At 36.5% G+C, this 16,255-nt stretch overlaps 1 protein-coding gene across 1 annotated transcript; it reads left to right on the plus strand.

The window, feature by feature from the left end:
- Window positions 1–494: 494 nt before the first annotated feature.
- Window positions 495–16,071, plus strand: LOC107927937 (kinesin-like protein KIN-12D). Its single transcript, XM_016859070.2, has 38 exons — window positions 495–695; window positions 797–1,430; window positions 1,605–1,760; window positions 1,842–1,925; window positions 2,536–2,655; window positions 2,749–2,862; window positions 2,942–3,034; window positions 3,151–3,311; window positions 3,419–3,493; window positions 3,610–3,697; window positions 3,785–3,843; window positions 3,950–4,013; window positions 4,101–4,166; window positions 4,249–4,428; window positions 4,530–4,634; window positions 4,720–4,955; window positions 5,033–5,102; window positions 5,188–5,253; window positions 5,444–5,488; window positions 5,573–5,652; window positions 5,762–5,843; window positions 6,055–8,442; window positions 8,562–9,011; window positions 9,381–11,627; window positions 11,723–11,830; window positions 11,913–12,034; window positions 12,130–12,217; window positions 12,385–12,459; window positions 12,567–12,809; window positions 13,112–13,210; window positions 13,406–13,480; window positions 13,562–13,620; window positions 13,738–13,849; window positions 14,304–14,414; window positions 14,513–14,683; window positions 14,768–14,833; window positions 14,918–15,037; window positions 15,806–16,071. The coding sequence occupies exons 2-38, from the start codon at window positions 798–800 to the stop codon at window positions 15,932–15,934; spliced, it is 9,240 nt and encodes a 3,079-aa protein (XP_016714559.2). The 5' UTR covers window positions 495–695; window position 797; the 3' UTR covers window positions 15,935–16,071.
- The last annotated feature ends 184 nt before the right edge of the window (window positions 16,072–16,255 follow it).

Genomic DNA, 16,255 nt, shown 5'->3' on the forward strand with positions numbered 1-16,255 from the left:
AAATGTCAAGCGAGTCTTCAAGCTTGGACGGGTAGTATATGTTGCATGCCATTTAAACCATTTGACATTTGATTTATTTCAAGCCTACATTACATTGTTGTAATAATTATTAAACGAGTCTTAGCTTAGTTGATGATATTACTATTGTAATAATTTAAAGGACCTAAAATTTAATGTGCTTAAGCGCGTAATATCCATCACTTTAGGATAGAAAATTATTGGTAATTTAAGCATATTTTAATTCAAAATTTGAATGTATATAAAAAAGTTTAACTCATCCCTAGGGCCTAAAGTACAACCAAAAGAAATTCCACAAATTTGAAACTTTAGCCGTTGAAAAATTTTAAATATATGTCATAATTGCATATTACACCCTCGTACTTTCCCCTTTTTATAACCCAAAGCGATTCCCAAATTCAAATAAAAGAACCGCCAATAACGTCAATTTTTCAAAATCTAGAACCCAATCTCCACCGTCCATTTTAAATTTTAACCCCCTTTTCCTCCCATCCAAATGGACCCCTTTCACTGAAAATCCAGTAACAAGCAAAACCAGCTTATAGCTTAGCTAATTCATCACCAAAATCTTCCAAGATCTGACATGAAATGAAACCCTAATATCTTATTTTTTCTTATCTCAAGAACATAATTGCAGGAAATCGATTTCGTATTCTGTTTTTCAATTCCACTTTCAGGTTCACATTTTAATCTTTTTATTCTTGGAAATTTTTATTTTTTATTTTTTTTATGGATTTTCAGCACTTTTTTTTTATGTTTTCTAACATTGTTTTAGCAGAATGTTGAGAGATTTCAAATTCTTGAGGCGAAACACAAGCAAGAACGAGGAAGTGGAGAATGTTCCAGTAAACCCTAGAGATTCACTAGCTTCTCAACAGAGCAATGATGGATCGAGTAGGCCCCCTCTCAACACGATTCAAGATCCAACGACAAAACCGAAACTGGAGCAAGAAGGAAGTGTTCGAAGCCGAATCGATAGAACTCCGACTAAGCCTAAACCTAAACTGCCGGATTCGACATTGCCTCTCAAAACACCAGATAAACATGGGTTTTTGTCGAAAACTAGGTATGGTTGGGCGAAGAATGAAGCAGCTGAATCGGATTCGCGTAATGCGGGGACTACAAATATGACACCAAGGGTGAGTAGGGGAATAGGGAAGGCAACTTCGAGTTGTTATTCGGAGAGTAATTCAACACAGAGTACGCCAACAAAGAGTGTTAGTAAGCCTCCGGTTTCGGGTTTTAGGAACAAATTTGATGGGAATGGAGGGATGCGTGGAGGGAATTTTGCTGCATTGTACAGAGGAGTGCCTAGTTCTTCTGGTGGCCCGGTTACTGTTGTCAATACTGTTGAAGTTCCTCACTTCGACCTTAAGGAAGACCCCTCATTTTGGATGGATCACAATGTACAGGTAAATAATCCTAAAATCCATTTTTACATTAATTTATACATAATTTTTCGATTTTTTTGTATAGAAATAGGAATGGCTGTTGTCTCAATTGCCCAATTTATAGTTCATTGTGATAATTAAGGACAATTCTGGACTAATTTGCTGATTTTGGTGATGAATGTGAAAACTTATCAGGTTCTTATTCGTGTCCGTCCTCTTAATGGAGTAGAGAAGAGCACAAATGGCTATAACAGATGCTTAAAGCAAGAAAATTCTCAGACTATCGCTTGGATTGGGCAGCCAGAAACTAGATTCACGTTTGATCATGTGGCATGTGAAACAGTAGACCAGGTTTGGTTAAAGACAAATTCACATTTGTATGCAGAAAGATTTTCTTTTTCTGTAATCTATTTTTCACATTATCTTTTGCAGGAAATGCTTTTTAGGATGGCTGGTCTGCCAATGGTTGAAAATTGCTTATCAGGCTATAATAGCTGTATGTTTGCCTATGGCCAGGTACTTTCTTTAAAGCTTAGGATGTTATCATAATTTCATATCATTTTTGTTTTAGCTGGTGTTGCTAAACAGCAAAGTAGCCAGCAGTAATAGTTCGGCATGTGTGGGTGAGAAAAATATAGGTGCAATCCCCAACTTGGTTTCCTGTGATATTATAGACTTATTTAACGAAATCACTACATCAGTGTTGGGTAATCAAGTGCCATATGCTCCTTACAACTTGTTTTTTTTTCTTTTGAGCTTGTACCATGATAATGTAACACCCTTGTCCAGGTACCTTAAGTGTCATTGTCAGAGTTTCAAATAGTATGTATCTACTAAAACTATTACGAGAACTAGGAAAAAAAACTTATCTTTTATGAAGGAAAGTAATTTTGTTTGTTAGGTAACTTTTGTTCTCATTGCTAATTGTGGAAAGATATGCACCATGCATCTTACCTTTCTATCACAAGACTAAAGAAAATGATATCCTCCAGTATCCAAATTCCAAAGATCGGAATTGGTTGCTTAGTTCAACTCCCATGACTGAAGCCACTGATGCAACAAATATTTTTTTCCCTTCTTCTTAACTATATCAGTTATCTTGACATTACTGTGTTTGGATATGCAGACAGGAAGTGGAAAGACATATACAATGCTCGGAGAGATTGAAGATTTGGAAGTCAAGCCAAGTCCACAACGGGGAATGACACCACGGATATTTGAGTTTTTGTTTGCAAGAATTCAAGCTGTAATTGTCTGAAGTTCATGCTAGGTTCTTGAATTTTAATGCATAAGCTTGGAAACCATTTTATTTAACGATTCTCTATCTCTTTCATCACAGGAAGAGGAAATCCGAAGAGATGAGAAGTTAAAATACAATTGCAAGTGCTCTTTCCTTGAGATTTACAATGAACAAATAACTGATCTTCTTGATCCTTCTGCTACCAACTTACTTGTGAGTTTACTACTTTCTTTACCTTTGCCATTTATTTTTTTTCCCAGCTATTTTTCATTATGTAATTCTTAATTTTTAGCTAAGGGAAGATGTTAAGAAAGGAGTGTACGTGGAAAATCTCACTGAATTTGAAGTTCAGACCGTGAGCGATATTTTGAAGCTTTTGTCTCAGGTGACAATCCTTATCAACACTTTGTGTAGTAGGAAACTACTTCTTACTCTCTCATTACATTTTATTTAAATTATATATATTATTGTTTTAAGTCGCTGTATGTTTTTTTTGCATAGGGTTCTCTAAATAGGAAAGTTGCAGCAACAAATATGAACAGGGAGAGCAGTCGTTCACATAGTGTTTTTACATGTGTTATTGAGAGCAGGTGGGAAAAAGATTCCACAACTAATTTACGGTTTGCAAGATTAAACCTGGTTGATCTTGCTGGTTCAGAAAGGTGCGGTTAAACCAGTTTGTTGAACTCTCTCTCTGCATCCGTGTCTATATATATATGTTCTAGTTTGTATTTGTGTAATGAGATTCCTGTTTGATATTCTACTACAGGCAAAAAACTTCTGGGGCTGAGGGTGAGCGTTTAAAGGAAGCAGCTAGCATAAATAAATCTCTATCAACACTTGGGTACTTAAAACCATTTCAATTTTTCTTCATCAGATATTGATGTTTTTTTATATATCGCCTTTGCTTTACCTATAGTCCTTGCTAGTCAAATTATGAGTACATATTATCATTTGCAGTCATGTAATTATGATTCTTGTGGATGTTGCTAACGGAAAGCAACGACATGTTCCATATAGAGACTCAAAGCTCACCTTTCTTCTTCAGGTCAGTTTCTGATTCTCTTTTATTCTTTGTCTTTATGTATTGTGGTTACTGTTTATGATGTAACGTTTGATCTGAAATGTGATACAGGATTCACTTGGTGGAAATTCTAAAACAATGATAATTGCTAATGTCAGCCCTTCTATCTGGTTGGTTTCTATTTGTGACAATTCCAACTTGAACACGAATATCTACGGTGATTCTGATTAACTTCCATTATCTTACATTTATGTTATCTCTCTCCTTTTTTTTCAGCTGTGCAATTGAAACGCTTAACACTCTAAAGTTTGCTCAGCGAGCAAAATTAATACAAAACAACGTGAGTTTACTCCCATTGCATGTTTTCACATATTGTATAAAAATACTTCAATTTTCACTATTCAAGTTTCTCCTGTTGATGGTGTAGGCTGTGGTGAACGAAGATTCCACTGGAGATGTCATTGCACTACAAAACCAGATACGACTTCTAAAGGTGTGGAACATTCATCATAGTGTATTTATTTTTTCTTTCCAAATTCATATGAATTATACTCTGAACTGATTTTCTTAAACAGGAAGAGCTTTCTGCTCTTAAACGTCAGAATGTGTCCCGGTCCCTGTCTTTTGGTGCAGCAATCACTGGTACAGTGCAATTGGAAGAAAGTCTTGATGATGGTAACACGTATGATATGTGTCTGGAAGAGGATGATTTGGGATATGAATCCAAAAGCACTGTGAGAATGTCCTTTAAGCAGGTAGCTGGCATGTGCTGCAATTGTGGTTATTATTTCTTTTACAGAGTGTCAAATCAAGTGTATTAACATTTATGCTCTTTTGAACTCTGAAAACTTTGCAGTTAAACTCTTTGGAAGCAACACTTGCTGGTGCCTTGAGAAGGGAGAAAAACGCAGAAACTTCTATCAAAGAGCTTGAAGCAGAGATTGAACAACTGAATCGTTTGGTCTTCTTTTGTGCCTCCTGACTTTTCAATTCTGTTCTATCTTAAAAACTGCTACCTTAATTTTTCAACACCAAGTACTTTTCAGGTTCGTCACAGAGAAGAAGACACCAGAAGCAGTAAAATGATGCTTAGGTTTCGTGAAGACAAGATTCAAAGAATGGAATCACTTGTTCGTGGCTCATTACCTGCAGATTCTTTTTTGCTCGAAGAGAATAAAGCACTCTCTGAAGAGATTCAGTTACTTCAGGCTAAAGTTGATAAAAATCCTGAAGTAACTCGTTTTGCGTTGGAGAATATAAGGCTTTTAGACCAACTTAGAAGGTAGATTCTAAAAACAGATGATAGTGCCGATATTCTACAAATTATTTTTCTATTTATTTTCTTTGTGGCACTTATAGATTTCAAGAATTCTACGAGGAAGGGGAAAAAGAGATACTATTGGACGAAATATCCAAATTGCGGGATCAGGTATTTCTATCTGGCCCAAAATCTTGTTATTCTTTTGTTTGATTTTTTTTTGGATAATGGCATAATGCAAAATTTCTACATGCAGCTGCTGCGATTTCTTGATGGGAAGTCTAATCATCTTAGCTGCCCGAGCTCAAATGATCGTCTGCAGGTTCACTTTAATACAACCTATTATAATATTTTTAACACTTTCTGTCACCCAAACTTGTTTGTATAGAGAACCTACAAGAGGAAGGACAAGTTTGTTTTTCTTTACATTAGTTTTTTGAATGGAAACAGAGGTCTCAAAGTTTATGAATATTGGATTACCTAGGATTTATTTCATTTTTCTTCTAATGCAGGAAGCTGTTCGCATCAGCAAAGAAAATGACTCCCTACAGTCTGAGGTTTGTTTGTTCATTGTTCGGCAGAAATATGCATTTAAGATTAGTCTTTGGGGCTTACATGTTGTTCTTTGTTAATTGTTTCAGTTAAAGAACACTCTCAATGAGTTAGAAGAATGCAGGCACAACCTTAATTCTTGCTTGGAGGAGAATGCAAAACTTAGTAGGTTAGATAATCTGGTCTTCTTTTCAGCTAAACTATGTCTTTCCTTATTGAATGTTTAAAACAGGCATTTTCTTTCTGTCTGAGGCAATTTTCTCTTGCTTCTTCTGCAGAGAAATTAACAATTTACATGCTATGTTAAATAGCCTCAAGTCTTCAGCTTGTCATCAAGATGGCAACTCCAAAGCCGTAAAGGTACTTTTTGTTTTGCTATTTCTGTTGTTTTAGCTTACGGGATCTCAAACTAGGATAGAAAAAAGAACACACACAGGTGCCGAGTTTATTTATTGATTTAAGGATGATTGTAATACCTATGTTCCTAACAAAATGGTTGTATTTGACCAGCCATTTGTTGCCTTTTATTTTTGCAACCTACTTGCTAACAAGAGGTAAACATCAATTTCAGGATTCAGACAGAAATGGGGAAACAATGGAGATGAGTTCAGTTCAGAAAATGACAAGTGAGGAACAAATTATGGATTTGCAGTTGGAATTGGATATACTAAAGATTATTCTTCAAGAAGAGAAAACATCTCATGCTGCAGTTGAAGAAAGAGCGGACTGCTTGACTAGAGATCTTGAGATGGCAAAAGGCAAACTTGTGATGCTGAACAAAGAAATTGAGGATGCAAATGGCGATCTAGAGGAGGCAAAGTCTGTAATTGAAGCACTTGAGTCCCAACAGATTTTTTCAATCAACGAGATGGAGGACTTGAGGAAAAGCAAAAGTGATCTTGTAAAGCTTTTGAGTGAACAGGAAGCTGAAATTACTGCCTTGAAAAAGCAACTTTCTGGTAGAACTTTTAAAGATGCTGTTCCACCTAAAAAGATAGAGAGTGAAGAATCCAGCCTACAGCTGAAATTGAAGAGGATGCATGACTCCCTTGAGAATGCCAAAAAGATGAATATTTGGTACCAAACTGATCGTGCTTTTATGGCATCTAATGAAGAAGAAGTGGATGAAATCTGTCGGCAGGCTGAAGCTGAAACTGCTGAGGTTATTGTCTGTTTGCAGGAAGAACTTACTCTTCTTCAGCAACAAATCCAAGATTGTCATTTGAAGGAGGTGGAGGCTCAAAATGGTGCAGTCTTTTTAGAAACTGAGTTGAAGGAATTGCAAGAAAAGGTAGGTATGTTGACTGAGGATAATAAACAGTTACTTGGAAGGCTTGAAATGAAAGATGGGGAACTAAGAACATTAATGGAAGAGTGGGAACTGCTAAGTTCTGAGATTGAAACTATACTAGCTGATGGTCACGAGGAACTTGTTGATGCTGGTAATCAACTGGAACTCCTTTCCAGTTCTTTTCCACAGAGAAGGATTTGGATTTCTGAGAAAGTTGGTAGGGTGGTCAGAGTACTTTCTGAAAAGGAATTACTGATTGAAGAGCTTGGAAGATGCCTGGAGGATGCAACAGATAAAAGAAGTGAGCTGGAGTGCATGCTGAAGTCTTTAAGAGGTGCTGCACTGATTCTTAATGAAGCACAGCAGCAAGAATGCAATGAAAAAGAGAAAGAAATTGTTCTACTGAAGAAAGAACTGAACTTAAAAACATCAATCATTAGAAAGCTTGAGGACAGAATGAAGATGGCTGACGATGACCTGAGAAATGCATCTACTTGTGCAACTGTTGCTTTTGTACTTGTGAATAGATTATCAGAGGCAAACCATAATCATCTCAATGCATTGAAGGGTAAGGACGAACAACTTGCAGAATCAGCAAAGGCAATCTTGAGTAAGGATGCTCTTTTGATTGACCAAGCTACCATGATTGAAGAAACAGAAAAACATATTCATTCCCTTGAAACTGAAGTTGAAAAGTCAGAGGAAGCTTGCACTGAACTTAGCCAGAGGCTTCTGGAGGAGGAGCAGCGTGCTGCTGCTATTGAACAAAAGCTTGAAGATATGGTGGAGAATGACATTTTGAAGACACAGGAGGAGCTGTCTAATCTTAAGGACAGAATGAAGATGGCTGAAGATGACCTGAGAAATGCATCTACTTGTGCAACCGTTGCTTTTGTACTTGTGAATAGATTATCAGAGGCAAACCATAATCATCTCAATGCATTGAAGGGTAAGGACAAACAACTTGCAGAATCAGCGGAGGCGATCTTGAGTAAGGATGCTCTTTTGATCAACCAAGCTACCATGATTGAAGAAGCAGAAACACGTATTCATTCCCTTGGAACTGAAGTTGAAAAGTCAGAGGAAGCTTGCACTGAACTTCGCCAGAGGCTTCTGGAGGAGGAGCAGTGTGCTGCTGCTATTGAACAAAAGCTTGAAGATATGGTGGAGAATGACTTTTTGAAGACACAGGAGGAGCTGTCTAAACTTGAGGACAGAATGAAGATGGCTGAAGATGACCTAAGAAATGCATCTACTTGTGCAACTGTTGCTTTTGTACTTGTGAATAGATTATCAGAGGCAAACCATAATCATCTCAATGCATTGAAGGGTAAGGATGCTCTTCTAATCGACCAAGCTACCATGATTGAAGAAGCAGAAAAAAATATTCGTTCCCTTAAAATTGAAGTTGCAAAGTCAGAGGAAGTTTGCACTGATCTCCAGAAAAGGCTTTTTGAGGAGGGGCAGCATGCTGCTGCTATTGAACAAAAGCTTGAAGATATGGTGGAGAATGACATTTTGAAGACACAGGAGGAGCTGTCTAAGCTAAGAACAGGTGTATCCTCACTCAGGGCTCACATGGGCATGCATAGAGATAGTGACAGAAGCCCTGAAAGAAGTGTTAAAGAAAACCTTTACACCTCTAATGATGGCAGAGATGAAAGACGGGTAAGCTAATGCTCTTGGTTTCTGATAGACAGCTCATTCACTGCAGATATTCACTTCTGTTGTAGTTATTCTTTGAAATGGGTGATCGATTTTTTTACTCCACCTGGATGTTATTGCAGTCAAACAAAAGGGCAGATGCCAAGAATTTGCACTCTATTCAGGGGCAGGAAACTGGTACACCTGATTGTTCTTTAAAAGTTGTAGAGAGTCTACATGGATCTCGATGTGATGAGAAAACTATTGAGTCTGGAAACACTTGCAAGAACAAGTGCGATAGAGACGTGACTATTATTCTTCTGAAAAAGGAAATAGAATCTGCCATGGAAAGCTTAAAAGAGGTTCAAGCTGAGATGGCCAGAATATGCAATGAAAAAGAGGAGATTCGGTTGTCTGAGAAACAGAGCAAGGAAGGCCTACAGTGCCTTGCAGCACATGCACTTGCTCTGGAAGAAGCAATGAATGACTTCGGAAAGCTGTTGGAAGTCAAGATTAGAGCTGTCCATCAAAAGATAAATACTGTTGAGCAAACCGTGCAAGAAATCAGTACTCATTGGTGCCAGAAAAAAGAGGTAAATTGTTTAAAATGTTTAGATGTATAATTTTAGAACCATGATACAAAAATTTCTGATGTTGTTTACGTCTCTGAGTGTTTTTAAAAGGTGACTATTTGCAAGGGTTAGATTTTTCTTGCCCGTTAGTTTTTAGGCTAGCCATTCCCCTATTTTGGTTGGTTTGGCCGTTTCATCATCCACAGAGCTTTTTATCCACTAATCAGCCAACAAAAGAGCACTTTGCAAGAGAAGAGTGGAGTGGCTTAGTCAAGTGGACAATCACAATAACACATTCTCATTTACTTTTACCTTATAAGTAGAAGTAACCCATATTTTAGTTTAAATAATAATTACCTTATATTTTCCTTTTTCAATGTTCTTGGGCAGTTCCTTGAACTTGAAGTTGGTGATGCAAAGATAATTGCAACTCAGAAAGCTTCAGAGGCTTCTTGTATTCTCGCTAAATTTGAAGAGGCGCAAGATACCATAACAGAAGCAGATATTATGATCAATGGGCTCATGATTGCTAATGAAAAAATGAAACTTGATATCAAGAGGCGGAAGCAAGTGGAAACTGTGCTACTAAATGAGAGGGATGAACTAATTAATCAGGTTAAAAGTTTGCAATCTATTAATACTGTGAAGGATCAGCAACTTGAAGACCTTGAAGAGCAGTTTGGTTCAAGTTTGACAGAGACGAGGTTTATGGTTGCTGAACTGGAGGGTCTCATCACTGAACTGAAAACTGCTTTTTCTCAGAGTGTCAAGGCTGTAGCTTGTGATAGTCATTGCCTTAAGTCTCTTCTGTTTGATTCAATGAAGCTAGCATGCTCATGGCTTGAAGATGTCTGGTCGGAGATAATTGTGAAAGACTGTGCAGTGTCAGTTCTTCACTTGTGTCATATGGGAATTTTGTTGGAAACTTTGACAGGGCTGAATGCAGAAAATGGTTTGCTTCAGCATGGATTGTCAGAGTCAAATGCTGTTATAGCTAATTTGAGGGAACACAATTCCAGGTCAAGAAGAGAGCTTGAAATGTGTAGAGATATTAAGGGAAAACTTCTAGCTGATATTAAGAATAGTTTTGATCGAATATCAAAGAAGGAAGAGGAAACCGGTGAGCTTAGTATCAAATTAGTCACTTTCGAGAAAAAGATATCTGCATTACAGTTTCAAGAGGAAGTTATGTTGCAAAGGTCTAACCATATGGGATCTCAGCTTGCAGTTTTAATGAAGGAATTAGATTTGAGTAACACAAATTTTGTATCTTCCCTTCTTGATCAAGAGCAACTGCTCAAAGATAAAGAAGTGCAGCTGGAATCTCAGGCTGAGATTTCTATGGTAGACTTATGTACAAAAGACTTTGAGTCTCTTATTTTCTCTTCAGAGATGAAACAAATGATTGTCCACTTAACTGACTCTGGGAAAAAGCTTACCAATGCTTATGCTGTCCTTGATGGTTTAAAGAAAGAAATGACTTTTACAAAATTAGATGCATGTTTGAAAGAGCAGCTATTGGTGGAGCGGGAAAGTGAGTTGTCTTTTCTCCAAGAAAAAGTTGAAGAAGCACAGGTTGAGCAAAGAATGTTGAAGAAAGAGAACTGTCTACTTCTCCAGGATTTGGAGGAGCAGAAAGCTGACTCTGGGAAAAAGCTTGCCAATGCTTATTCTGTCGCTGATGGTTTAAAGAAAGAAATGATTTTTGCAAAATTAGATGCATACTTGAAAGGGCAGCTATTGGTGGAGCAGGAAAGTGAGTTGTCTTTTCTACAAGAAAAAGTTGAAGAAGCACAAATTGAGTTAAGAAAGATGAAGAAAGAAAACTGTCTGCTTCTCCAGAATTTGGACGAGAAGGAAGCAGACACCGGAAAAAAGCTTACCAATGCTTATGCTGTCATTGATGGTTTAAAGAAAGAAATAATTTTTGCAAAAGTAGATGCATTTTTGAAAGAGCAGCTATTGGAGGAGCAGGAAAGGATATCAAAGTTTATAGAAGAGTTTGAGTTCTTAGAGAACCGAACTGAAGAGCTGGAATCTGAAAATATGAATCTTCATGCAGAGTTATCAAGGAAAGATGAGGTTTTAAGGGGTCTTTTATTTGATCTCAGCCTGCTACAAGAGTCTGCTTCTAATACCAAGGATCAAAAAGATGAAATGGAGGAAATGGTTTCTACTTTGGAGGCTTTAGAAGACGAGCTTGCTGTAAAATCAAGTGAACTTAACGAGGCTGTTAGTCATAGTCATATGCTCAAAGTGCAACTGCAGGAGAAGCTAGAGACGATCACCAGTCTTCAGCTGGATATTAAAGGTGAACGTGAGTCTTTGAAGCTTCTCTACTCTGAAAATCAGGAGCTGAAATCTCATATTGAGAATGCCTTGGCAGTAAAAAGTTCTCTTGAAGATGAATTAACAGAGAGAAAGAAGATCACTGAGAGCTTAGAGGTGGAAATCTCAGAAATGAATAATACCCTTTCCGAAATGAAAGATACCATAGAGTTCTTGAGTAGTAATCTAAATGAAGTTTCGGGTGAAAGAGATGAGCTTCACATGGAGGTGCTTAGCTTGGAAGAAAAGCTTAGAAAGGCACAGGCTGAGGCGAAACAAAGTGAAGCCAATGCAATGGAAGCTCAACAGGTATGGTCTATTTTAACATTGTGTAAAATATTATTTCTGTTTCCTTTTAATATATAATCTTATCTTATAATTGTATGGATACAATTTGATGATAGATGGCTGAATCAAAGAAGACCTATGCTGAAGAGAAGGAAGCTGAGGTAAAACTATTAGAGAGATCTGTTGAAGAGCTAGAATGTACTATAAATGTATTGGAGAACAAGGTAAGATGTCGAACAATGATAAAGCTGTATGAAGGTACTACTTCTATCAAAACCATGTTAATAAATCCCAAACTTGTTTTAGGTTGACATTATCAAAGGGGAAGCTGAACGTCAGCGATTACAAAGAGAGGAGCTAGAATCAGAGCTGGATGCTATAAAAGTTCAGATGCAGAATGTTAAAAATGCTGATGCAGACATGAAAAGGTTTGCCAATTCTATCTCATTTGTAATGCCTATACCCTTGCTAAATGATGACAAATTGTTCCAATTGGCAATATATGATTTCTTTCTATCTGTAGGTGTTTGGATGAGAAGACGAAGGATCTTCAACAAGCACTTGATCAGATACAAATTCTTGAAACTGACATATCTGACAAGGACAGAGAGGTGAAAACCCTTTTGTTTAGATGTGGTTTAGCTAGTTATCATTGACTTTCTCTTGAGCTTATAATGCTGAAAATTCAATTTTCTGAAAAATTCTTGACGTCTTTGGTTTCTGCTTTTCAAGATATGTTCTGTGTTTTTATTGGTAAGTCTTCATTATTGTTCAACAGATTGCCCAATGCATAACACATATTTCTGAACTAAATGTGCATGCCGAAGCCCAGGCAAAGGAGTATAAGCAGAAGGTATGCTAAAGGTTCTTGATAGGATTAGGCTGTTCTGCTGCATTTTTTTTCTAGCCATTTTTCCTTGATTTTCTAACCATTTCAAGAATTATTAAAATTGGAAACAGTTCAAGGCATTGGAAGCCATGGCAGAACAAGTTAAACCTGAAGGTTATGCCAGCAATGCCCAAAGTCATTCATCAAACAAGTTAGAGAAAAATGTGGCAAAGCCTCGAGGCTCTGGTTCCCCATTCAAATGCATTGGTTTGGGTTTGGCACAACAAATGAAATTAGAGAAAGATGAGGATCTTACTGCTGCAAGGCTGCGCATTGAAGAATTAGAATCCTTAGCAGCAAATCGCCAGAAAGAGGTAGGCTTTATCACATGGATGCTGATTTTACAACTTTCTTAGAAACTTTTGAGTATGGTTTTTGGAACCGGACGGTGATTGAACTGGTCAGGTCACCGGTTCTTGGTCTGACCGTCAGTCTAGTTTCAATTAAAAAGTTATAAACCTGGTTTAACCGTCGGCACAACTGGTTCAAAACTGTTTGCAGTCCAATAAATTCGACCTCTTAACCCAGGCCAGTATACCTGCCAGTTCAGTTCCAACAACTATGCTTTGAGTTTGCACTCGCTAATTACTTTCTCTAAACATGTTACTTGCCACAGATATTTTCTCTCAATGCAAGACTAGCAGCTGCAGAGAGCATGACCCATGATGTGATTCGAGATCTGTTGGGAGTCAAATTGGACATGACCAATTATGTGGTAACCAAATTTACTTATATCCATCATTTTAACAATGGGTCTTGGAACTTAATAATATATGTTGAATTTCCGGATCAAAGAAGAAATTACTTTTTCCTCATTGGAAGAATTTCAATAATACACCCTGCCCCCAGCAAAATAAACAACAGTCTAACCAAATTTTCCTATCTTATTATTCTCTTCCTTTTAATGCAGTCATTGTTGGATAATCAGCAAGTGCAGAAAATAACAGAGAAGGCTAGACTTAATAATTTAGAATCTCAAGTGAAGGTATGGATTTCTGGGTTACTTTGAATTTATTTTGGGCACTATTATCTGTTCAGATTTATTTGAATTATGTCATGCCGATAGGATCACGAGGTTGTCAAGCTCAAGCAGCAGCTCAATGAATTTGTTGAGGAGAGGCAAGGGTGAGCAAACATAACTTTACCAATAGAACTTATGATATGCTAATGTGGGCTAATAAACCTATTAGCTATTTCATATTGTTCAGTATGTTCAGGTTTTGTTGCATCTTATTTTGACAGGTGGCTTGAGGAAATTGATAGAAAACAAGCTGAGCTAACTGCAGTGCACGTAGCATTGGAGAATGTTCGTCAGCGAGATCAGTTGCTTAAAATCGAAAACGAAATGCTCAAGGTTAAGATCTTGAACTTTTGTACTTAATAAAGGGTTAAAATACCTTGAATGTCCTGTGGACTGGATCAAATTAGTCCCTCTATTATTAAATGAATCAATTTAGTCCCTATACTGGTAAAAAGAATCAAATAAGTCCAAATTGTAACAGAATTGATATTTATTGTATAAAAAATGTTTTGAAAATTATTTTTTTCAATTGCAGTTCAATTCCAAACAAAAATTTCATTTACAAAATCCTAATAATTTTAAAAATATTAACTCTGGTAAATAGTAAATGTTATTTCTATTCCAATTTTGACTTATTTTAGTAGTACAAGGACTAATTGATCCATTTAATAGAAGAGGGACTAATTTAATCCAGTCCCTATAATACAAGGACCTCTCAGGTACATTCATCCTTAGTGAAGTGTCAGTTTAGTTGGTTCCTGGACCTAATTCCCTATACTATCTGCAGATGGAGAATGTAAACTACAAGAAAAAGGTATTGGAACTTGAAGGAGAAGTGAAGAAACTATCTGGCCAACAAAACCTCCAACAACGAATTCACCATCATGCCAAAATTAAGGCAAGTTTTTATGCATTTTCTTCCTCTGGTGGACTATCTCCTTCAAAATCAATGCCAATTCTGAATCTATTTTTATTATGTTTTGAACAATGCATTAGGAAGAAAATAACATGCTAAAAATCCAAAATGAAGAGCTCGGCGTCAAGCTGCGGCGAACAGAGGTTGTACTTTCACGTGTAAGAGAAGAGCTCGGTCATTATCGTGCTTCTATTGGGAAAAGCCCTTGCGTTAATTTCGACGAGGAGCAACGTTTGAATAACAAACTGAGGGTTAGTCCCTAGAGATGTCCTCTTTATAGTAGGCTTAGCAGAGTATTAAGAGTTTGTTTAAAATCATCTTTAAATCATTTACAGGAGTCTGATGAAGACCGGGTGCAACTAGCGCACAAGTTATTGGCATTGTGTACAAGTGTTTTAAAGGTAAAGTCAATGGTGATTGATGTCTAAGGATTTCTTTTATCACGATCACAGATTTCGTTTATCTCATTCAAACCAAACTTTCAGGCTGCCGGTATAACAATGCCTATTTCTGATATATGCCCTGCGGCTGCTGAAGAGGCACTTGAACAACTCCAGAATAAAGTAATCTCACTTGAAAGAGAATTGCAAAGTTTGACACTTAAGGTAAATGACACACACTAGCTTTTTACTTGATTATATTGTTAAATACTGGAAGCTGGTTTTCGAGTTAACTCAATTGACATTAAATTTCTGTTATATCTTGTAATCACATTACAAGCATGCTAATATGCCCGAACTCGTGATGAGTGTTGGATAGAAGTATTATTGTCCGATATGTACATGCAAGTTTCATACATGCATACACATGCATATGTACATGCTTGCTATATGCCTGAACTCGCGATTAGTCTGATAGAAGTGTGTAAATATAACAGACACACTAGCTTTTTACTTGATTATATTGTTAGACACCGAAAGCCCGCTTCCGAGTTTTTTCAATCAACATTAAGGTTCTGATGATAGCAAGTGTGTAATTACATTACATGCTTTCAATATGCCTGAACTCATGATCAGGTTGAATAAAAAGTGTGTAAATAACAGACAGATAAGCTTTTTACTTGATTATATTGTTAAATATTGAATGTTGGTTTTCGAATTAATTCAATCTACATAAATTTCTGATGATAGCATGTAACTAATTACATGCTTGTTATATGCCCGAATTTGTGATGAGTGTCGGATAGAAGTATGTAAATAATAAACACACTAGCTTTTTACTTGATTATATTGTTATAAACCGGAAGCCGGTTTTCGAGTTAATTCAATCTACATTAAATTTTTTATGATAGCAAGTGTGTAATTACATGCAAGTTTCATACATGCATACACATTTTTCTCGACTGATATAAATAAACAAATTTTGTTGTGCAGAATAAGATTTATAGTGAAAGAAACAGATTGTCAGAACTAATGCCGCAGACTTCACCTCCGGCGAGTGCAAGAACAGATGAAAACTGTCATACCCCGAAAAGGCCATTTCTTTCCACATTAGATCGATAGCCATTTGATCTTAATTATTACACTTTGTGTATATATATATATATATTAATCTATTTTATTTGTTTTTTTACACAAACCTTGACATTGTATATCTAATCAAAGAAAGTATACATCGCGATTTCTTTCATTCAAAACTACATATTTTGAGTATTATAGAGATAATTTATGCTAAAAGTTTAATTGCAATTTATTTTTATTCAAAAAAAATAAGTAAATTAATCTCTATAATTAAACAAAAAAGCAAACTGAAAATTTTTCTTAAAAAAATTACTAATAAATGTGATTGATAGAATAATTAGATAGTTACACGTGATATGCTAT

The sequence above is a fragment of the Gossypium hirsutum genome, chromosome A03 (assembly GCF_007990345.1).
Source record: "Gossypium hirsutum isolate 1008001.06 chromosome A03, Gossypium_hirsutum_v2.1, whole genome shotgun sequence".
In the NCBI taxonomy this organism is placed as follows: Eukaryota; Viridiplantae; Streptophyta; class Magnoliopsida; order Malvales; family Malvaceae; genus Gossypium; species Gossypium hirsutum.

What these genes read in the sequence shown, in the direction of transcription:
- LOC107927937 (XM_016859070.2), top strand. Translation starts at nt 798, where the DNA reads ATGTTGAGAGATTTCAAATTCTTGAGGCGAAACACAAGCAAGAACGAG. An exon ending in TGTTTGCAAGAATTCAAGCT is followed by an intron (nt 2,656 to 2,748) that starts GTAATTGTCTGA and finishes CTTTCATCACAG; the next exon opens with GAAGAGGAAATCCGAAGAGA. An exon ending in CAAAATTAATACAAAACAAC is followed by an intron (nt 4,014 to 4,100) that starts GTGAGTTTACTC and finishes TTGATGGTGTAG; the next exon opens with GCTGTGGTGAACGAAGATTC.